This window comes from Aquila chrysaetos, chromosome 23, assembly GCF_900496995.4.
Source record: "Aquila chrysaetos chrysaetos chromosome 23, bAquChr1.4, whole genome shotgun sequence".
Lineage (NCBI taxonomy): Eukaryota > Metazoa > Chordata > Aves > Accipitriformes > Accipitridae > Aquila > Aquila chrysaetos.
Window position 1 is genome coordinate 20,337,579 of NC_044026.1, and position 24,892 is coordinate 20,362,470.

The window sequence follows — 24,892 nt, forward strand, 5'->3', positions numbered from 1 at the left end:
ACTGTTATTTCTGTGCTTCCGCTCCAACCCACCTCCTCCTTATGATGATTGTTTTTCTTTAGTAATCAGAGTCTCCTTGTAGCCCATTGTGAAATAATTCCAGGTTTTACTGCTGCTTTTGTTCTTTTAACAGTAACATGCAATTTAAAAATTTTGCCTGATCTATTTCACAATGCTCTCAAAGTTGTTTCATGCAGAACAGACAAAATAGCCTCCCAACACCAGCATGCGTAACAGAGGTAATCTATCAGGAAGAAACTAAGCAAAGAACACCATGACAATTAGCAGTTTATGAATTCACATGTATCCTTTGCTCTCAGATTACTCTCTATGGTGCAGTTGCTTGACATTATAAGTAGGTGTCTATATGCAAAACCTGGTTCAAAATTACAGCACTGTTCTTCAACATACCATGGAGTATATAAAATGAATTCTCAGGAGCATCATGTCACAAACAGCACTCCATAGGATCATAATGTAGTCTTAGGATAAATTTATGTTTGTGTGCATGGAGTTTATCTTAACCAATGGCAATTAGGGGCCACATAAAAGAAAAAAAAAAATCTTGTAAGGTAGCCTGCATCTTCAAGTGCTTGGTACTCATCTAGCCAACAGTAACTTAACAGCAAGGAGTTAATCAAAGAATCAAGCAAAATCAAAGGCATTGTTTCTAAGAGCTACTCTGTGTAGCATTCAACAAACATATGCAGTGTAGCTCCTTTTTATTTCACAATCTTTTAGAAAAGACATCAAGTCTTACTTGGTAAAGTAGTCCAAATCTACCTGATTTCCACACTATCAAACCCTCATCTATCTGAATCACTCATGTGAAAGAAAGGAGCTTGCTTTCTATTTGATTTGCATACTTTTTTCTATGATTCTAAACAGAGGGTAACCGAAAGAGACACCAACTGATTAGAAGGCACCTTGGGAGGTCTCTAGTCCCACCTCCTGCTCAAAGCAGGGTCAAGTTCGAAGTTAAATCAGGTTGCTGACAGCTTTGTCTAGTCAAGTTTTGAAGGTCTCTATCTGCAAGGATGGAGATTTCACAGCCTCTCTAGGCTAATATATTCCAGTGATGTTTTATACTTTGGCTACATTGCATGTATACATTTTCATATACTCAAGCAAACTGAACGTATATTAGTTATTGGGACCTGATTAAGAATATTTGAGGGTGCTTAGAGAGCAGGCCAATGTCAGCGTGAAGCTGGTTTTTACCTTTAAAAGGCCAAGGCGATCATGAGAGTCCCTGATGACTGGAAGAAGGCAGTCACCACACCCTTCAAGAAAGGCAAAAACAAGGATCCAAGGAACTACAGGACGGTCAGCCTAACCTCAGTTTATGGTAAGATTATAAAACAAATCATCCTCCAAGGCATTTCCAGACACATGAAGGACAGGAAGACAATTGGGCACAACAAGCTTGGGAACAATCAGTCTTTAGATGCAAGGAGAGCAGCAGCCTTCCTTTATCCTGACTTTAGCAAGGCTTTTGATATGGTTTCCTAGCATGCAAGTTGGGAGCTATGGATTATGGGTAGACTACAAAATGTGTTAAAAAATGGCTGGACTGCTGGGTTCAAAGAGCAGTGGTGAGTGGTTTGAAGTCCAACTAATAGCATACTTGGAGATACTCAAAACTTGACTGATACGGCTCTCAGCAACCTGATCTACATTTGAAAGTAGCCCTGTGTTGAAGCAGAGGGTTAGACTAGATGACCTCCCAAATCACTCCATGATTCTACACAGCCAAATCCCACTGAGCTAGAATTATGACCTTTTGGAAAAGGAGCATGTCTCTCCCTGATAATCAAATGTACGCACAGTCCTTGAGAAGTGTAAGACTTCTAACATCCTCTGAATCTTCACCCATTGTAATACACAGGTGGAGTTTGCAGTATCGCCCAACATGATCTTGGCTGTTATGACAGCTAAATATTGTGCCTACATGCCATTTAACAACCTATAGTTTACATGGTTTTAACAGATGTGGAAAGTACTACAGTCAAGTAAGACACTCACTCTCCAGTTCAATAATTTCCATTCTCTTCCCTTCCGTATCATGGCCAACAAATTTCAAACCTTTCTCTTCAAAGCAGTGAGTCAGTTCTGGGTTCACCTGAAATATTGAAAATAATAATAATTGTAGTTCTATTTATTTTTTGATTTAACAAACAGCAGTAGTTAATTGTAATGTTTTTAGTATGCATACAAGAATGAAAAGAATTGAGAAAAGAGCTGGGAACTTTTGCTTTCTTGTTTTAACAACTCTGGTACAAGTTTGTAAAAGTGGGCATGCTTACTACGTAACATTCAAAGATTAAAGCCAGGGTCCCTTCTGCTTGCTGTCCTCCTGATTCTGAGTAGCTTGCATTCCTCATTTTTTAAACAGCCCACTACAGTAGGTGTAAAGACTGACCTCCTCTTTGAACACTGCATTTCAGTGGTTATGACACAAGCTGTGGTTCAGCTCCTCCTTCAAACTGAGGAGCTCTGCAGTGAGCTGTTTCATTTCCTTGGTGATATTCTAACCACTCAGTTAATACTCAAACTCTGAGCACATTTACCATCATCACATTCCCCTCCTAGGTTTTTAAGGAAACTTAACATTGTCTGAATCAGTTTGTAGCATGCACACATCTCATAGCTCATCAGGAGACACTGATGGTGTCAGGTCCCTTCTGAACTATCTCAGATAACTCTAGGAGTCCAGCTCTTGCCCATCTCCTTGAATGACATTATTCTGAATGTACACAGACATCTTTGCTCAGATGTTTTCAGACAAAGGAGTGGACCTATACAAGGGGCCTACAGAGTTGGATGGTATGAAGCAAGTGATCTGAATTAGCCTCCAAGTTGTAGATGCCTGAAGCCTGCCTACATTTAGACTATGAAAGAATGTGCACTATCTGAATATAATCTAAGCCTTTAAATAAGCCAAATTGGCCAGGGAGCAATGCATTTAAGGATTATAAGCCTTTACCTTTCAAATACTTCACAAGAAGTCAAGTCAGGTAATCTGTGACATGACTCTCCAAAACCATTTTGGTAAGACACTACACCTTCTCTACCACAGAAACAGGACACTACATTATTCCCCTCTGTTGAACACTTGCAAGAACACCTCTGCAATACTGTGTCTGGTTTCAGTACAGGAAAGAGATTGACAAATGTTGCGAGTCCATAGGAGGTCCAACCAGGATGGTTAGGGGGCTGGACCACATGGAACATAGGAGGAGAGACTGGATGAGCTGGATTTTTTCAGCCTGGAGAAATGAAGGCAAAGAGTGGATCTTGTTTCCGACTTCAACTATCTAATGGGACAGTATAAAGAAGGCTGAGCCAGACTCTGCTCCGAGATGCACAGCACAAGACTGAGATGAAAGACAAACTGCCCAAGGAAATCTCCTATTAGATATAAGGGAAAAAAGGGTTCACGATGAAGTGGTTAAGCATTGGAACAGATTGTCAAAAGATGTTGTGGAATCTCTCTCTTCGGAGAGATTCAAAACTAGATGGGACAAAATCCGAGCAGCCTGAACTAATGATGAAGTTGGCTCAGCTCGAAACAGGGAGTTGGACCAGCAGACTTACAGAGGTTCCTTTCAATCTAAATTATACTATCTAACCATTATTAAATTTGGGGTTATAATTATGTAAGAAATCTCCCATTGGCTTTAAGAAGAATCGTGCCTACAAAGAGAAACACAATTTGCTTAAGCTTTAACTTTTGAGCACAAAGTACATTAGCAGTGCTTACCTCATATCGATGCCTGTGTCGCTCCTCTACAAACATTTCATCACCATAAAGTTTCCCTGAATATAAAACAAAAAAGAAATTAATGCTAATGAGTTTCTTTAATAGTTGTTACAACTATTTCTTGTAATTTAAACCTCAAAAAAATTTCACATGTAAAACATAGCAGAACACTATTCATCTCACTCCAGCTTTGTTTTTCTGAGCGATGACTAGTTTCACCTGAGTTTATTCAGGATTCATATTCAATATTCCTTGACCAGAAACAGCTTAGGTAGACTAGAGTCTGAAGGCCATGCTTAAACTAATTTGAATTGTAAAGCCCAAGATAAAACAAAAAACGTTTGAGTGAACAAGCAACATAAAAACCCTTCAGGGTTTTACAACAGTTGTACGCAAAAGGTGCAGTGAAGGAAGCCTTTTAGTAGCATCTGTTCCATTTTAATAGATTATGCATGGCAGCTGGCATAATACCTCCAATGACAAAAAAAGAATATTGTTATTTTCTGTTTTCCTGATCTCATTACCCAAATGACTCTTGCAGTCCTCTGAGCCTAATCTGGAACATTCTATGTTCCAGAGCAACAAGGAATAAGTTAGAGGTATGCAGTAAACCAAAATTTAATCATATCTCTCACTTACAGTCATGGCTCAAACTTCGCTCTCAATTTATCCTAGTGTCATTAGGATTACTATTTTGCTTAGGGGTTGGTACAAGAACTAGACTGCCAAGAAGATCTCCAAAAATTGTAGAGTGATAGTACTGCAATTTTACAAAAAGTGGTATATGTGTTAATTTTAAGGAACCACATTTTCAAAACCATTATTTCCATTCAAGTTGTAAAGCATTAGAAACAGGAATCAGATTTCCCGAGTAAATTACCAGAGCTTTCTATGAATCTTTGATAAATATGGTCATCTAAACAACTCATAATACTGGTCAAGAGTTACGACACGTTAACTTATATTAACTTTTCCAAGAAGTGCTTAGGCCACAGAACAACTTGTACATTGTAATACACATATCTGTATCACACCCAGGCAAAGTGTCACCCAGGTCAGTCAGATCACTAGCACAGGCATTCTCCATAAGGGCAGAATGTTCATTAAATGTGCGTATGTATTACACTTTGGTCTCCTACTGAAGTAGACGTCATTTTTAAAAGCTCAGAAGGATACAGTCCATAAGTTCAACATAGCTAAATATAGTAATAGCTCAGATCAATGTCATGGGCAGGGCAATATAAGAAATATACCTATATTTAATTGATGGACAAGAAACCACTTTTTACACATCAGCAGCATCACTTGTATTACCACTGTATAACAGGGTGATTAATAGGAGACAAGTATTACTTCAGTTTTAAAATACATACAGATCAAATTGAATCATTTGTTCTATATTCTGGTTGCTTTTATTTTGCCTTTTGAAGCATCCTGTTACAGCAAATCATTTTCCTTTCCTACAACAAATAATTTGCCTTCCCAAAACAAGACTGTTTCTAGGGCTGGGCTAGGCCTAGGGCAGCGCTGGATCAGAGACTGGAGTTAAGCAGGGCCTGGCTATAACTAGGATACTAGCTAGAAACTTTGTCAAGACAAGGTGAGGACTAAGGCAGCGAGGCCAGATGACGTTTAAGGCTGAGGTGTACTGGCAACTCTAGGGAATGACAAGCGATGTTTAGGTCTGGCAAGAGCATAACGGGTAGGAGTTTGGGCTAGTTTTACCAAAAAGCTTCAGGTGTAGAACAAGAAGCCCTGGTTCACATGTCCTATCAACTCATAAAGAAAATAGAAAGAAAACATTCTGATCTTCCCAAGAAAATAATGGATTAAGCTACCATAAAATGCATTTCATTTATCTCAACAGTCTCCTCATGGTTTATTTAAAGCATTGGAGCCTAACTGACCTTTTCACTGAGACTTCCAGATGTCTCTTGTTTCTTTCTTTACATTCCAATCCTGGGCAAATGCATATGGGAACAGGATCAGAGTGAATGAGCTCAGGGAAGCTGTCACCCAACTGCTTGCTTGAGGTTGTAGTCCTTTAACAAAACGTGCTTTGGCATTTTTGCTTTGCCAAGTTACAGAGTTCCTATCCAAAAGGCAAGTCATAAGAGCAGAAATATAACTTACTTAAAACAGAATTTTGCGTTTTGAAAACAGTCCTCCTCTTCCCCAGTCTCATTGTTCCACCCATATCTCCAGGATTATGTTCTGGCATGTCAATAACCTGTAGAGAAAAATTGTTTAAACACTGTTTCATCCAAAAAAAAAAAAAAAAGCAACAATTTTGTAACAGGTTGCATAGATTTATAAATGGTAACATTATTTATTTTCCTCCAAGCATTCCCAGTTATGACTTCTCTTTGGTTTTACTAATGCTTTGTTCTCAGTATTGGGACTGTAATAGACCGGGGATATTAACTAACTGGTGTGAAACTTTTTCATTTAGTGTTAAGATCAACAAAAGCAATTTATTAATTCCTTAATTTAATTTTGGGGGTGGAAAAAACCTTTCTTTTAAAAAAGATACCAAAATGTTAGCAATAGGATAATTCTGCCAAAAGCTATTCTTGGTGCTATAAGAGTACATAGCTTTTTAAAAACTGATAAATTCATGGATGAAAAAAATTCACCAAGTGTTAAAGGCACCATTTCTGAAAAAGCAAGTCCCTGAATCACACAGTGATAGAGGCTGAAAGATTATCCAGGGTAAATATTCCTGTACACTGGGCCCTTTCTTTTCTTTACACACAATGTTCCTTCTTACACTAAGAGGTGGAAACAGCTGTCTTATCAAGACAGCTGAAGTCCTCTTTTTTGGGCAGTGGGGAAAAAAGGAGGCCATGGAGCAGCAGAGTGAAGAGAAAAGAGGGCACTTGTAACAAGACTATAATGTTGTAAAAGCAGAGTACTAAAAGAGGCGACTCCAACATGTATGTACTATTTCAGATTATATATGTAACTAATTTATCACAGGGAGAAAATGGAAAAACAGTCCCCCCAATTCACCTTTAGTAAAGAGTTTCTCAGATTGCCTAAGAATCCACAAAATGCTGGGTTGCCTTGTATGAAGAATATGCTATTTAACATTTAAAGAAGAGAATATACAAATACTGGGTCTGAGGACTGAGGTGGATGGGTCAAATGGCTGCTATGTAGGTCAAGTAGAATCCAGGATGGTGGGATTCAGGGGATGTGAGAAACCAGGGCTTAGTAGAAGGAGTGCATTTAGTTTTGTTCCATTTGAAAAATTCTTTTGGGTCTCAAAATCATGTTTAGAGGAAGCCTGTCTCAGAGAGGTACAACACTTCAAAATTGTAGAAACACGAGCTGAAACTATGACCTACGTGCTTGTATTTACGTATACACAGTCAGTGAGGAATGTAACTGACAAAGAAAGGTTCTAAAAATACAAATATTCACACATATGGGTAATCTGGAATTGGATTTTTATTAACCTTAATTTGCCCTCTGGGAGTAATGAAAACAATTTCTGATGATACACTTCATAAAGTAAAGTTATTCAATTTAGAAGGGATGGTGGAAAGTGCTTAGCCTTTGGCCTTGTGCCAATGCATTTCAGCTGTGCAATTATCTCTGTATAACCTTATACCTTCAAAATGTTATTTATAAGCTATCTACTCATTATAAAATGTCACAAGCAGGAGTTGTAATCAAACCAGTGGGATATTACAAATCCTCTAATTACCTCTCAAATCATAAGTGTGAGGACTATGCAGCACATTCAGCTAAAAAAACCCCACAAAGTTTAAAAAAAAAAAAAAATTAAAAAATTTAAAAATCATTTATTGAATCCTTATTACTTCAAAAAATATGAGATTATCTGCTTCTGCTTTTACTTTATTTCCTTCCATTTACTTTTTTCCTGAAGTAGTGTCCACAAAAAAACACAGGACATTAGAAGCAGTTAGTATGTATACAGCAGACTGCGTGTATAAGTCAAACACTCTGACCCTCTGAAATCAAACACAAGTTTTCCATGAGGTGTTATTTACTTGCCTATATCCATACTACAGATAACCTTGAAGTTGTGCTCCTGACGCTTGCCAAATGGAGATGAAGTGGTAACAAGCAGCTTTCGAGTACTTCAAGTATATGCTTCTCTTCCAATTACAAAAATTTCACTCTAATGGCTATTTAACGAATATTTGCAGTTGACAAGAAAAACAACGAGGGTTGGTTTGTTTGTGTTTTAAGGTTGGACGCTAAAGTCAAGATTAGACATTTCTTCATTTTCTAAAGTGTATCAAGCACCTAAATATTGTCCCCTAACCTCAGCTTTAGATTTTTCTTTCAAAAAATTTGGGACAGGGTGTTTTGGTCTAACTTTGCTAACTGAATTATGGTAATACCCAGGTGTTTGGTGTTTCCCCCTTCCCACCACTTACTCAGAAAAAAATAGATTTCACTATTTTCACCTTTCAGTATTTGCTATACTAAGATATTCTATCAAAACATTTCAAGCTTAATGCCGTAAGTAGAAGGAAGCATGGGGATACAATGGGTGGGATGGTAACTTCCTGAAGGACATTGCTCAGCTTTTAAACTCCTCAGTTAAAACACTGGCTCCAAATGAAGTGGACCTGTCTATGCAGGTTTCACTAATTTACTGTGCTTAAAGGTGTTCTCCGGGAAGACTCAAAAACATCAGTTGGCAAATACATGGTCTCCTGTTCATTGAACAGAGCACATCAGTTCAAACAGCTCTCAGCTCTTCCTTCTTTCAGCAGGCAAAAACCAAACACTGGATTCTCATGAGTCCCACTAAAGCTCTAGATAATGGCCTGGAACAAAGCCAGGCTGTGAAAGCACAGCTTCCTCTGCTCTGCTGAGGGCTTCTGCCACCCTTCGGGTCCAAACCCGACATGGGGCTGCAAGCCCAACAAAAATTCCACTGGAAAAATGGCATCACAGGGAAGATTTGGGCATTTTTCCCCAATTAATCTTTCCCTTCTAGAAGGCCTGCTTCCTTGTCTCAACAGTTACATTAGTGTGGTAGGCACACATTTGGAAGAGGATCCAACTCTTAAAACTTTCACTAATGTCTGCTAAGTCTTAATTGAGGTGTCTTTTAAGAAACGTTGCATGATACAACTGTTCAACCTAATTTCTGTGGCAGATTTTCTGCCTATATGACAGCTGTATTGTTTCAACATCAAGCAGCTTACTCTGTGTTCATGTTTTGTTTTTGATATGTGCATTATAAACCTGCTCTCCATCTTCCCCAAGATTTTTAGGTTTATGATAGTAAGAAAATAGACAAGGCTTCAATTATTAATTTTTGTAGTCAGGTGAGGAAAGGAGCTACTTACAAAGTAATACCTCAGAGCTATTCTGACTCTGGATCTTCCTTTTTGATGTGCTCTCTGCCTCTGATCAACTTCAGCAACTATCACACCACAGCCCTCAACGTTTATGTATTACATGAGTTTCTCTGCAACAAGGTCTGTGCAAGCAGCTTTCAAAAGCAAAGTGGCACTGCTGCCCTACAGCCCAAGGACAGTAATAAGCATCAGAAAAGCAACTCATTATGGAAAATTTTGCCATATTTTACAGAATTTATTTGATCCGATGAAAGATGAACCTTCAAGTGGTGGTTATTTTGAACAACTGTGCAACTGAATAGATTCTTCAAAGAGCTTATGCTTCCTGCCAGAGAACAAATCAGCTCTCACTATGCATTAGTTCTTTGAAGAGCAGAGAGCAGCACAGAACAACAGGCACCAAAAGCAACAAAAAAGCATCAGTGGGGAGGGTGCAAGAAGAAAGAAGGCATTAATTAGGTCCTTCTTATCCACATCTCTGAAAACTGCCAACACTACAGGGATTTTACAGAGATCCCATATTATACACCAGACAGCCAACATGAAATAAATAATTAATCACTCTGACATAACACAAAGCACATTCTAGATATAAAACAGTCTGATCAGTAATAAATCATGCTACTGATGAATAGTGACTTCAACTACCCATGAACTGCAATCTTCTTTCAGAAATCTACTGCTTGGATCGTTTCATTGTTGTTCGGAAACATAAAAGTTAATGAGAAAACCTCTCAAGCCCAGACACTCAACATAGAGCAACCAAGGCCCTGAAAACCCAACATCTATCATTTTAGTAATCACCCGGGACCATTAAGTTTTGTCTTTGTTTTGCCCTACATCCTGCAATGCCATTTTGCAAAATACATCTACCTTGGTTACCTTGGGGGAAGGTCTGTTCGGACTCGGGTTTGGTTTTTTGGGGGGGGAGAGAGGGAAAAGACACGGAGGGAGACAGGGAGGGAGGAGAGCATTACTTGATTTGAACAACTCATTGGTAAGTCAGCCTTGGAAGCAGATTTTTAGGGGTTTTGACTTTTACTCTGCCCTTGTCTGGTGAGCAAATGGTTTGTCACTGCTGAAAGAAATTGCTATACACGTAAGTGCTAATCAAAGCATCAGGAGAAGCCCTGACCCTAAAGATTAATCAAACACTGAAAAGAGGCTCTAAGACACTCAGCACACAAGAGATGTGCAGAGGGAAAGCTGACAGGAGCAGGGAATACAGTGACAGGTACTGATGAATATTAATCCCTGCTGAACACAGCTATGAAAAAAACCCAGCAACACAAACTGACAAGGACTCAACCCAAACTAGAGGAATCCATTCTTTTATTGACTCTTCCATCATTTCTCCGCAGGATTAGTCAGTACTTACTAGATTCAACCTGATCTGTTTCAATCACAAGTTCATCAGTAAACTGACCCAGCCACCTACAAATGGGATGTTTATACTAACATTTTAGAAACAATAGTACAAACATTTTAAAGAAAAAATTGACAGATGCAACACTGAGTGGTACTGACAGCTTCCAACTTGGCAAGTAAACCAAAAAGACATTCTTTCCCCGTTCATTCAAAACCAGGGTTTTAAAATTTTCAATTACTGAAAGAAGTTGCAAGGATTACATATCCGTCAGAATTGCTTATTCCCTTGTCCCCCAAAGATATCCTAGTTCCAAGGAAACCCCATCATTGTCCACCTACCTAAAGCACTCAGCCCTCTAGGATGTGACTAGTTACCATAAAGCCACTTGCAGATTTCAGACTACTCAGTGCTCTATTACTCCAACTGAAGTAATGTTTGTTTTCCAAAAGATGACCACCATCATGTATAAGATCAAAGCAGAAATCATCAATAGCTGATTCATGCAGCTACACAGTGATATGAGTAACCAGCTTGAAAAATCCTATCCTCTACTCTCTTCACTAAACTACAGCACAGTATCCAAATATTCCAACAAATAGCTCAAATTTCTTAAACTCTAAAAATCCCATAGCATATTACTGTGAACCATTTTCCAGTTTGGGCAATCCTCTTTTCCAGAGATTTGTTCTTTCCTATTTTAGAATTAAGTAACTGCCCTAGAGCATTTATATAATTATAGCCTAAAAACTCTCTAAGAAGGATTCTGCCTGAATAAGCAGAAATTCTGGTACAGAATGTTTGGTAACATTCTCTCCAGAAAAAGTCATAAAGGGTGTAACTTCTTTTTTCAAATAGTGCTTGCTCACTCTTAAGCATAGTGCAGTGAACTGAGAAAGTTAATGAAGATGTTGATATGCAAAGCCCATATAGATATTGCTTAGCAGCATTTTAGAACTCATTCTAGTTATTCCAACCCCATGTCCCACAGTCAGCCTAGAGACTTAATCAAGCAGAAATTTTCAGACTGTTAGTGTTAGCAAAAGGAACAGGGTCAGACAGTGCTGGCTATAGAAATACACTGGAGTGCCAGCCATGCCACGCCAGGAAGTACAGGATTTGCCACAGACTTAAATAACTAAAAGAAAGTGGAAGAATGTTCTCAGGCTTTAGACTGGTCCAGCTCTCATTACACTTAATGACCAAATACTAATTTAGTTTCAGAAAGATCAGTACATCTGAAGCTAGGAGAAATCCTCTCCTTCCTACCATATACATCTATTAAAAAGTCAGAACTCTGTCACTGCCTTTGAGGGGGACTTCTCCAACTGGAATTATTAGTAGGTGAAATTTTGCCCTTACCAAATTCACTTAAATCCACATGAGGTATATCAGAAGGAGGAAGGCATGAAGCAAGTCTGTGTCTCTGAGCATTCTAAAGCAGAGAGAAGATGTTTAAACAGTAGTATGCTTGATGGTCTCTGACTCAGAGAATTAGGATATCCTATAGGCAACTGCCATAGAAGACAAGCCCCAGTAGCGAAGCTATGCAAAGTAGCCAAGGAGATGTGAAATTGTCCTTAGTAGAGATAAAGCACAGCACATTTTTTACCCTCAAAACCATCCACCGTGTTATGTACTACTTCTACCCTGAGTTATCATGCATGAGCAAGCATCCATTCCACTTATTTCTCGTTAATTAACAAGGTAGCATTAGTTAGAATCACTTCATCATAGTTAACTCTGCCTTCAGCAAGCAAGGCAGAAGGAAAACTGCTTACTTCAAGGAAAGTAAGCAGGAAATTTCTTACTTCAAGTGCTCACTACTCCAGACCTTCACTCAGGACAATTTCTGGTATCAGCTTCCAGGCAATGCTCAGTACCATGACCTGCACTATCCTAGCATTTCTTGAAGAAACTCCATTCATCTGCCATAATATCTTCATAGGGAAGATAAGGAGAACTAGCAACTGTTTTCCATCCCATCTCCCTAACATAATCAGACCACTTCCAGACTTGTGAGTAAGTAAGACTGCCTGGATTCCAACCACTGATCCTTCTCACAGAATGGTGTCACCAATCATCCTGATAGCCTGTCCATCTTCCAGATCTGCCCAGTGGTGATTTGGTACTTGTTGATCAAGGATGCAGAAACTGAGTCAGAAAGGAAGTGAGTGGGCAGCAAGCAGAAGATTATAGATTGCTCTATTTTAATTTTTATTCTAGTTGGAAGGTACTTTTGTTGTCGTGTAAAACTTCCCAGCTAACTTCAGAGCTGAGAAGAAATCCCTGGAAAGAATCAGTTGAAAGATTTCTTTTGAATAATCTCTCTCAAATGCTAAACAGAACAGCAAGCCACAGCCATTTGTTTCTAATTTTTTTTTGTAAGCCCTCCTCCTTTTTCAGGCCTGCCAAGACAGGTGCGGAGGCATGTTTGCCACAAATTTATTGAAATTGTGTGTGCACGTGCTAAAATATAACAGTTGTGCAATGGAAATAAAATACATCTGTGGATTATTTCCCTTATTTACTGGATATGGAAAAGCATCCCATCAAAAGAATAGCTATTTAATAGAAAAAAAAGTAAGGTAATGGTACAGTACTGTACTTTGAAACTGAGAAACAGACTGGAAGTTATCAAGTAAGAGCTCTACTCCGAGAAGAAAGAAAAAGTGCAAATGCTATCTAAAGCTTGAAATCCATGTCAGTAGTAAGAATACGAACCTAAACATATCTATTTTTTTTGTGGTTTAACTTCTGTTTTAAGAAAAATGGCTTTATTCTGTCTGTGATTCAGCCTGATAAATAATTTTTACTTTATCTGACAACATGTGCTTGACTGAAATTAACAACTTCATGCTTTTTAGGATGATTTTACCAACTAGCTTTAGTTACTGTACATTTGATTAATATATCATTAAATTGAGGTTTTAAACTGAAGGAAAAAAAAAATACTATCACATTGCTTGATGTTGCCACAAGGGAATGCCTTATTTAGAATTTGGAGTAAATGAATGAAACAGAAATAAAGGATTCTAGCTCCATAAGGATTTCTGTACTACAGATATGTAGGAAGCAGCCCAGTACCACTCTTTCCAATTAGGATATCATGCTTCATATCATGCCCAAAGATCAGTGACAGACCATGAGCTTTAACAATTGATTGATTGATCACCTTTTGAAACAGACACCAGAATTTAAAACCTGACATTTCTACATCAAAAAGAGAATTGTCTACTAGCTAGGCTAAATTAATATATCTGGTAGGTGAGCATTTTATGAAAATCATCTGAATAGAAGGAAAAAGAATACACTTAGAAAAAATTCCCTAATGTTTAACTCTTAACTTCTAAGAACAAAAAAACCACAGTATGAGCCAAGATCCCAAGTAAAGGCAAAGTAGTGAGAAAGTATCTTTAAATGTTTTAAAGACACTGCCGAGCAAACATGTTAAACTTCCACAAGGCATTTTGCAGGTTGTGTATCTTCGCAAAATAATCCCACCACTAAAGTTGTAGACAACTGCAGACAGTTGTGAAAGTAAGTGTTACTCTGCTCCCAGTGCCAAAATCTTGTGCCAATCTAATTCGTTTAACAAGCAACTCAGCTGAGTCCACTCTGCAAAACCACACAACCAGCACATGCCAACCACTGTAACCTTTAATTGAAGCAATTTGTTCTCATGAACAAGTCTATTTCCTTTTCAACTCTTCTTTTACATTTAAGCTGTAACTTTGCAGAAATGAAGATAATGAAGAAATGTAGATAATGAAGGCTAGAGTAGTTCTCATACTAATTTACAGTTTAGTCATGCTTCTTCCTACCTTCCATCCCCTTCTTTTCTTTGTTTTTGCATTTTGAAATGTCATCTCACAAAGGATCACAACCAGGAACAACACTGTGCAAGCTAAAGTTAACTGGTTTTGGAAGGCAAGCAGGATCACTTTTACTGTTTAACAGAGATTCATATCTACTATGTAGATATCTGGGAATATTTTATTTGCATTTTTATATTGCCCTCCTTCTCTCTTCCTCTTTGGAAGCTTCTGGTTTGGTTTAACTCCTGTTTAAATGTCACACCAGTTGCCTCACCTCTACTACCCAGTAACACTCTGTTCCCCATAACAAAAGCATACAAAATGAAAGGACCTATTGAACTGAAGTTGACCACCCCATTACTTAGTCGTCCTGCCACTTAATTTACTAATTTGAGACATTCTAGTAATGATAATCTTATGGACTAATAGCAGGACAGACATACTATAACAGAATTTCTAGGCAGAAAGCCTCTGACACAATTACTGGAATTTTAACTACTACCTGTCTTCCATGGCATGCCCAGGACAATAAAAGTACCTTGGCCTCTCTGGTCTTTCATGCCTGAAACTTCTCCTAGATTACAGAGAAAAATCTGAATGCTGGATATCTCATTAGGCATACAGAATGGACATCCAGTCCTCTGGAAAGCTCTCCAGCAATGAGTAATGGCATTTTCTTTCCCCCATGAAGTCAACAGCAGTAGTGGAGATTACTTCCATGAGTCATTATCCTCCCTCCCGCACATACATCATAACATTTCTCATTCCCGCTGAAGAAGTGGAAGAACTAAAGCAAGTGGATATCATGTAATAGTAATCAAGGCAATGACTTTTAATTCTAGGATTTCCTAAGAATACTGTAAACTATATTAGCACAAAATCAAAAAAAGAAGACAGCATAGGGAGATAATCACAACGATACAACTTTAACCAGTTAGATTACCTTGCAAAAAAGTACCTTGGCATTTTCATTACTATCCAACAACAGTACACATCTCATCAGCTTCAAAAAAACAAAAGGAATGATATATATTAATATCATAGCAGAGATTAATTACCTCTGCCAGCCATTTCAGGGATGCTTTGAGTCACATGCTCTACGTTATATTTAATAGTTTCCTGCTTCCACTCCAAAAAGCTTCAGCTGACCAAAGATCACCTTGCCTGGAAGAATCTTAATTCTGGTAGAAGATTCATGACCTACAATCCAAATCTTTTTTATTTCAAGCAGAAGCCATGATGTCTTCCTTCTGAGCAGGATCCTTCCTGTCTCGCTTTGTCTGCTCTGCCTCCTGCAAAAATCTGATAAACATCACTGTCCAAATCTTAATTTAATTCTGCACTCCTTGTGATCCTCAACCTAGCATACTAACTCTATATCCCCTTCAACATCAAATGACAAGAATTCTTTGGTATTTGCTTTCCATAATTGTGTTTATACAGGTGTTAGGGGTCAAGTTCAGAGTGCGTTTAAAAAGACAAGTGGCTTGACCAGTTGCATCCATGCCATCTACGTCAGCAGAGCTCAAATGTTAATCACTTCATCCCCCAACAAGGCACCAGTGAGGACCACTAGGATGCTTGGATACAACTACGAGGTCCAGAGTTAACATGACAATACAGACATACCTGTGCAGTTCTTGTTTACTAATAGATCATAAAACCAGAACTGCAAATCTACATATTCATTTTTAGAGATGAACACGGTACACACTTTTAAAATATAATCAGATAGGAAGAGATATGTACGAGGAAGTAAGAGAGAAGCAGAAAGGGTGTGTGCATGCATGTGGAGAACCATTAGCAAAAAGGCCAGAGAGAAGGAGAAATGAATCTTCAGATAATTTCTTATTTAGCAACAAGATGGTGAAAGCCTACAGGAAATATTTTACCAATACTGTTTCTAAGAAAGTAACATCTATAGAATAATGTCACCTATATACTACCACAAATCAAGGAAGCATTTAATTAGCATGACATCAGATGAACACACCCAGCATAATTCAGACATCCCCTGTGAAAAGTGTGGGTGGCCGGGTACAGATCAATTCAACAGATAATGCAGTGATCCACTCAAATGCTACAAATGTTTACCAAGCAACCAGCAAAAGATATTGCCACACAGCAAAAGTTCTAGGCTGTGTCACCAGCCGGCACAGTATCACACAACATGCAGGTAGCACAGCAGCTAGCTCTCATACAAAGCAACACAGAACAGCTACAACATCGCAAAGGCAAAGTAATCAGTTATTTAATGGTGCCCATACAAAAATCATTTTTATCCTTCACCTGCACCTCTAATAGTTTATGTCTCCAATGGCAGAATATAGAGTCAGAGAGCATGAGAAACAATCTTTAGTTAAAAAGCACAGGTCTACAGTGAATCACTGTTGAATCCATTGCAAATGCAGTTCTGTTGTTCAATGCCTAACTTCACAGCACAGAATATCTTATCATCACATATGAGTCAAGGATGGGAGACAAATAAATACAGAATTAAGAAAACAGAAAACCTCATTTAATAAAAAAGTCCTCGTTTTGGGGAAACTTTTGTATTATTTTCTATCTTGCCTCCAACAGATAATTTGATGGGGGGCAGAGTATTTATTAAAAATAAAACTTTGGCTAATAGTTTTTCTTTATTTTTAACTGAAATTACATAGTTCAGACCATAATGAACAGACCACTCACACCTCATTAAATATACCCTCCAACACAACTATGCAACTGATTTGAATTCCTCAGGTTTTTCTTGCCCATGCACTCTTACCCGCACGTTCAGTTCCAGTTCTCACTCCTGGCTGTCTACAAGGCTGTTACGAAAAGGATGAAAGTCATCAGCTGCTGCACAGACCTTTTCTTTGCAGGTATCAAGCCACTTTACAAAGGCAAGTATGTTTCATTACCCCAATATGGTATGAGAAAAATAAGGCAGATTAAGCAATTTATTTAACCTAGCAGAACCAGGACTTCTGTGACACCTAATCTTGTTCCTACACTTCAGGAACAAGGCAGCTAACCATACAGGAACTCACACATTCCCAGGTGAGCTTCTAACAAGGCCAATGTTTTAATGTAACTTGGTCAGTTATCTAGGTAGGAAAAACTTCTATGGAAATGGCATTCATAATATTGGAGGTGACCATGTAGTTTGCAACATATGAACTGCAGTATACAGGTAATCTATTTCATGTCTCCTGATTTTTTTTTATTTTTTTTAATACACAATTTCTGCAAGCTTGTTTGCATGGGTGGTTTTTGGCGGTGTGGAGGTGGTGTTTTGGAGGCGTTCTATTCAGTGATATACTAACAGTATTAAGGGATCTGGACAACTGCCTTCCACATTTACTTTATTTCATTGATCAGTATTGCATTAAACAGGACAACTGTGAGGAACTATTTTACCATAGCACTTCCGAGTTAGTCCCTGTGTGTGGGAAACACCTCACATAACTTTGGCTGCATAACTTTCAGATAGATAAATTAAGGGAGCCACCTGAGTGCTCCTCTCCGCAGGGAGCAGAGCACATCCAGAGGCCAACACATTCCAGCTGGAGAGTCACACCAAAACATGTGGCAGCCTGAAATCCTCACCTAAGCCATAAGGCAAGCAGTGCTGTTCTGCCCTAACACGTACAGCCTGCTTGCACAAAACAGTTTTGTGAATGGCCCTTCCACATCCATACTTTGTCAACACTGTATATACCACCCCTGGAGCACTCACAGCTCATGCTGCAGTGACACACTATTCAAATATATTGCAGCATTACCAAGACAGACTTGGGCATACAGCCCTCCATAAAATAAATGTTCTCTGCTTCTTAAATCAGACACTGACAGATACTCATCTATGTCCACTTTACCCAGAAAATTGTTTTGTACATAACAAATTTCCCTATTTGATTTACAATTAGTTACACATAATTCCTTATGTAAGTACTGGAAAGGTCAAAGACTTTCTGAAAATATAACATGCAATTCTATTTAGAAAAATCCTTCTTATGAAGAAAACCTTAAGAAAGGAAAAAAGTGGGAGGTTATTAACAGCAAGAAGGCATCCTTCACAAAAACTAAATCTATGGTCCAAATAAAGATAAAGAAACAAGAATACTTTTAAGTTAAATATAGAAATACTAAATCATTATTCCTCCCCAAAATATTTGAGAAGCAACTTGTAAAAGACATCGATAACTAAGAGTAAATTATTTTCATTCATTTTCATTTAAGGAGAAAAATCTAGCATTGTAAAGCTAATCGATTATCAGGACTAAAAAAATAAAATTCATACTCAAAGAAGCTATGACCATGGCATTAAAAAAACCAAGCATTTTGCTTGTGTGCACTGTCAAGGAGTTTGAAAGACATTCCCAAGCTAAAAACCTTTTTCGTGGGAGACTCTGATGTGCCCATCTCAAATTGAAGTGTTAAAAGAAGTAGATACAAAACAAATTGACAAAATGGACAGTAAGAAATCACTGGAAATGGATGGTACTCACTCAGTTTTGAAGCAACTTAAGTGTGAAATAGCTGATCCAGTAACTGTGGTGAATAACCTCTCATCAGCCTTGTCACACAAAGAGTTTGAAGTGGCAAATGCTTCAGTGGAGATACAGAGACCTATAGTCTGAAACACCTGATGTCTGTGCCAGGCAACCTAGCAGAACCTTTTAATAAAACTGTAGAAGTGGACACCTGGGCAGCTGTAACAGGTTGGGACACTGCCAACAAAGATTTTGTAAAGGGAGGTTGTATGTCTGTCACCTAGCTATTGAGTTCTTCAGAGGAAAAAAATATATGGATAAGGGAGATTTGGTTAATAATCAAAGTCCACTTAGATTTCTAACAGATGTTAGGAAGACATGTAAGGCATGTCATCAGACTTTTATAAAAAACTAAGCAGTTATGGGATTAACATGGACAAAAAAAACCCCAAACAGTTAAAAGTACAAGGGTAGAAGAAAATGCAATTTTTCACAGTGGAGGAAAGTCACGAGTAGAGTTGAACAAGGCTCTAGGAATAGTACATTCAACTTATTTGATAAAAAGAAGTAAGAACGAACAGTAGGTGACAGCTTGCTGATGACACCTAATTTACTGAGGGTAATAAAGATGAGGGCTTACTACAAAGAATCATAAAAGGACCTTCTGAAACTTAGTGAGCAAAATGCCAGGTGAAATTCAGCACAATCAAATACAAAGCCATGCCCAGAGGAATAAAACAAGCTTAATTTCACATCACAGTTACAGGCTTTGAGCTGATCACAGCCCCTTGGGAACAGGACCTTGCGACTACAATAGATAGCTCTATGAAGAGGTCAGTTCAACACTCAGGAACAGCCAAAAGCTATTCATCATTATAAGCAATTACAAAAGGAAGACAGACCGCAACAGAGGAGGTCATTGTAACACTTCTTATGTCTGTGCTGGCCACAGTTTATACTGTGCAGTTCAGTCTTCCAGTCTTCTCTGTCTTTAAAACATCTGACCTATAAGTTGTAGGAAATGACAAAATATACTGTGGAAGCATCACTGTGCACCTGCTCTACTATACTTTTCCACAGATAATTACTCAGAGATGACAATGGAGACAGATGATGGGCCAAATGGGCCTTTGGTCTAGACGGAACTGTGGTCAGACCCAGTGTGTTTTTCTAAAGTAAAGGTGATACCATAAAATGCACTGGAGAACACCAAATGCATTGCCTACCTATGATATAACCATAGGTGTGCTTAGTTCACAAATGTATTTCATCAGTTCAGTCTGGGTTTGTCACGGTTTAACCCCAGCCAGTAACTCAGCCCCATGCAGCTGCTCACTCACCTCCCTCACAGTGGGATGGGGGAGAGAATCAGAAGGGTAAAAGTGAGAAAACTCACGGGTTGAGATAAAGACAGTTTAATAGGTAAAGCAAAAGCTGCACACGCAAGCAAAGCAAAACAAGGAATTCACTCCCCACTTCCCATGGGCAGGCAGGTGTTCAGCCATCTCCAGGAAAGCAGGGCTCCAGCACACCTAACAGTGACTTGGGAAGACAAACGTCATCACTCCGAACGTCCACCCCTTTCTTCTCCTTCCCCCAGCTTTACATGCTGAGCATGACGTCCTATGGTCTGGAATATCCCTTGGGTCAGTCGGGGTCAGCTGTCCTGGCTGTGTCCCCTCCCAATTTCTTGTGCCCCCCCCAGTCTCCTCGCTGGTGGGGTGGGGTGAGGAGCAGAACAGCCCTTGGCTCTGTGCAAGCACCGCTCAGCAGTAACGAAAACATCCCTGTGTTAGCAACACTGTTTTCAGCACAAATCCAAAACGTAGCCCCATACCAGCTACTATGAAGAAAATTAACTCTATCCCAGCCAAAACCAGCACAGGATTCTAAGAGGAAAGCAGGGTTCTTTCCTTTTAATTCATTACCAGTAATAAAGGTCCTCCCAGTACTACTTGTCACACAAACTGCAGGTTTTGCTGAGTTTGCAAGGACGTGATGGAATAAAGAAGTAATTAAATAAATTCACTGACGAAAGAATTTTTAGAGACTTTTTCAGTTGTTTGCTTAAGTACTGGCTCTCTAATGCCCCCAAGAAGACAGAGACAATTAAATGTGTCTTGTCACTTAAGTTCCAGCTCAGAAAGCACAGGTAAAAAGCAGTTAAGTTGGGTGAGAAGGTGCTAATAAAAATATATTCACCACATAATTCTGTTAATGGTACCGAATTTCAAAAACAGGAATTTATTTGGTGTTACAGAATTCATATCGTTTCTGCACACCATCATCTACAATTCCACATTCACAGTGAGAGAAGCAGCAAGACAACACAAACCTTGCAAGAACTCCAGTTATCTCTACTTAAAATGGATTATTTTGAGAAAGTTTACAATATTTTTCTGCCACAAGACAAAAAAGTTTTGCATAAAGTTAAGCTGTCCAAGAAAGCAATGGTCGCCGATCTGTGTCATTTGCAGACACAGCATGTCTGCTGTGATTTGTCAAAACTTAATTTTCAGTTTACAGATTGAGCAATACTGAGGCTTTGGTATTTTTCCCAGGCTCTTGGACAACTGTTGGCCTTCCTTCTCATCAGCGAAGACCAATGTTAACAGTTTCATGGCAAGTTACATCTCTGATCCCTACCCAGGCCCTCTCTAATTAGCCAGGTCAAATGATAATCCCAATGGAAGCCACAGCTAATTAAATCTATATTATTTTTTAGCTACAATGCAATAATTACCAAGTGTTTTTATACATATATTTTCATTATATTCAAATGAATAATTCCAGATTCTTCATAGCTAGATATTAGGGTTTTTTAATCCTAGGATGTGATGGACAATAGAAGGTGAGTATGCAGAGGTGATTGGGAAAATCGACTTTAGTAACGTCTCACAGGAAAACCAATTTTTCTCCTTTTTTCATGTTTTGGCAGTTCTGACACACAAAGGCCACGTAGCATGCACAGGTATCTTGGGGTTACACAGGTCTGTTCCAAACTGATGCTAGCCTTAAGGCTGAGCTCCACATAGCACCTGGTACACACCCTTACAAGATAAAGACACTCAAAACTTTCTTATAAAATCCTCTCCACTCTTGGTTCCGAATCCTAAGAAACTTCTTAAAGCTGTAATTTGTTACAGCTTAGCTGTGAACTTCTGTGTATTAGAGGAAAGAAAGAAAAGCAAAAAGCAAAGCCTTTCTGTGTTGAAGACAAGACTAGTCACTAACCTAAAATAAATGAAACGGGCTCTAAGGCAGAATCTTAAATTCAACTTAATTGATAGTCAGGTTCCTCACTAGCACAACTGAGAAATGAGTTATTACTGACATGGATAATTTGTTAATTTCAGTTTATAACAAAATGCAAATCTACTTCTTTGAAGTTCTGTTTTACAGTTGTTTATAAACTGCTCATTTGATGCATTTGTGTAAACTGAGAAATTCCAAACTACTACTGCTGTTACTTGTTGAATTTATTATAATTTGGCTTTGATTTAGTAATCACATTAGGCAAATAGAAAATCTAAAATTAAGGTAGGTACACAAGTACTATCCTTTCTTGACTACAGTTTTGGTTAAGCAGCAATAGGTTCATTTCTTTCAGTAGGCCATAATCACACATAAGATATTCTGACAACTGTTCTACACTGTTAGTTAGACAACGGCTACTCTTCTTGTACGCCTAATTAGTTCCCTGATTTAATCTTCAGTTTTCCCTCATGTTCCAGGGTAACTTTTGACTTGGTCAAAAGAAGGGGCAGCAGGGGGAAACTTCTCTAGCAGCCTTTTGCTTCCATTGTCCCAAATTCTCATATCAGAGAGACCTGAAATGAAGTTATTAATGGTAATTTACTTAAAGAACATTTTGACAGTCTTCCTTTGGAAAGAATTTAGCAAATATCTATTATATCTGCAAATCAACACATCAAAGTGCTAACAGATGAGGGATCTGTATGCCAAAGATAAAGCTATTACTTTGTAACATCATTTTTATGTTTCACATTGGTAATGAAACGTATCCCAGAATACCACTAATAATCTGGTTTTACACAGCTTGGCACATTTGCAGACTTCTGACTGAGAATTAGCAACTATTGGAGCTCAACCAGTGCATATAAGCACCTCTTTCTCTGAATCAGAGAGAGTTCCAAGGTTCTTACCACTATGCTATTTATTTCTCTGCCTTCGCATTTTGTGCTGCTGAGTCTGACCAGGCCAGCGAGGCTAGTTTTTCTTACAGAGTGCTGAACGTAAAGAAATTTAACAGAGAGATTCAGAGGTTGCCACCAAAGAAGCCTTGCAAAATTACTTCCATTTCTTTCTCCCTAAGAACACCTCTCATGGTTGCTGCTGTTTTCCCCAAACTTATCTGTTCCAGGAGGAAAGCAGGTGGTCATTACCTAGCACAAGCACCTTTACTCAGTATTGTGGCACTGCCTCAATAATTCCCTTCTACTTCAGCAGCAAGGCCAGCACAGCTGCAGCAGGGTCGCAGTGACCTAGAGGGTCGTTGCAGCACAATTCTGATAAAAGACCTCAGTGCCCTGTTTCTAGGGGCTTGAGCACTGTAACTGTGCTGAGGGCCCACTGTCCCTACCCAGTGTACAAAGACATCCACACGAGAGTGCACGCTGGTCCATGCGGTCACAAATTCAGAATACTCATTCTCCCAGCTCCTGCTGTTTAATGTAAAAGCCAAAATTGTTTTAGAGAAGCCAGAACCCAGGATTCCCCATCCTCCTCACATGCACACAAAGAGAATCAAGAGTATCCTATCACATCACCATACCAACTCAAGCTGTAGGTTTGCTTTAAAAGAAGGCGTCACTAACTGACATTATATCAGGCCCCTTTCTATGAAACCATATTAAATAAATTGTAAGAGTATATACTGGATTAGGCCCTTCCAGGATCGAGACAACCAGATGTGTCATTTCTCACTTCACTAGTAGGATTATTACATTGACAGACAGTAGTCCTGGACTTGCATGAAAACAGATTATAGGTTATTTCTAGCCAAGAAAAAAGCTGGGCAAAGGCGTTTCTTACTAGCATTTTCACTCTTTGGGCTTTATGCATCTCAGTCCCAAGTAATTCCTACATTATGTGCCCATGTGGTTTATTAGGGGCACCTCTAGACATCTTTTGAACAGTCCATCAGGTTTGCATTGTTGAGAGCAACAACAACACTTTGAAAACAAACTACAGAACTCAATTCTATCTCTCCTCACCAATTTCATTTTCAGGATGAAGAAGGGTTCTTAGATACAGCTGAGACATCTATAGAGTCCAGGAATCTCCAAGGTCAGAGGACAGCTGAGAGAAGACTTAATCTCACCACAGAAGTAATGAACTTGCTAGTGTCCCTTGTACAGCATTACCTTACTTACACTTACTTTGCCCTACCTGAAACTCAGCAAAATGTCACTCCTGCATAAATCCATATGTGCTTTACTGGAATGGAGATTTATGCATTTTTGATCACTCTTAGGAATTCTAAAAAACAAATCTGAGTTTAGGAAGGAACAAAAAGTTTTAGGGTTTTAGTAATGACACTAACTGTAAATTTCAGCTGTGGTAGTAATGACGTTATTGTGCTGCTACATGAACCAAGGCTCAGTAAGTGGAAGGATAAAACCTCTTCTTGAAACACATCCTCCCTCAGAACTGTCTCGTGTAACAGAATATCTACATCACAGGGAGTTTCAGTGATATAATAGTTTGTCTGCCAGATGTGTACCTATGACAGCAAAGGCTGACACATATAGCTACAATGAATAACACATCACCAATTTAAAGCTGACTACAAACAATGCATCATATTAAATCATTCATCCCTGTAGCAGCCACACCCAGTCCTGTTTATGGAGACACCTTCAATGTCTCATTAGGTATATTGCACAAGGTAGGGCCTGGAAGAAGCTCTTGTCAGGGTAACCCATATAGTTCAAGTTTAATTTGTGAGATGAGACAACCCTTGTAGATGTCACCACTGGAGGTTTTACAAACAATGGCAGTTTTAACATAAGGAATGCATCACCTGTGACACATAAAGGATTTTACAACCCATCCTCAACTTCCATCTAACAGTTCCGTACCTCAAAGCAATG

General features: G+C 38.7%; 1 protein-coding gene across 4 annotated transcripts in view; it reads right to left on the bottom strand.

Annotated features, from left to right (window-relative positions):
• Positions 1–24,892, bottom strand: part of CTPS2 (CTP synthase 2) — an 82,810-nt gene that overhangs the window by 13,870 nt on the left and 44,048 nt on the right. For all 4 annotated transcript variants that reach the window (XR_005931225.1, XR_005931226.1, XM_029999025.2 and 1 more), the window contains exons 14-16: positions 5,897–5,993; positions 3,764–3,819; positions 2,026–2,122 (exon numbers count right to left, since the gene is read on the bottom strand). Coding sequence is in view for 2 of the 4 variants with exons in the window: in XM_029999025.2 (XP_029854885.1) it covers positions 2,026–2,122; positions 3,764–3,819; positions 5,897–5,993 (250 nt within the window). In the remaining 2 variants the exon portion in view is untranslated. The remainder of the gene's footprint in view (positions 1–2,025; positions 2,123–3,763; positions 3,820–5,896; positions 5,994–24,892) is intronic.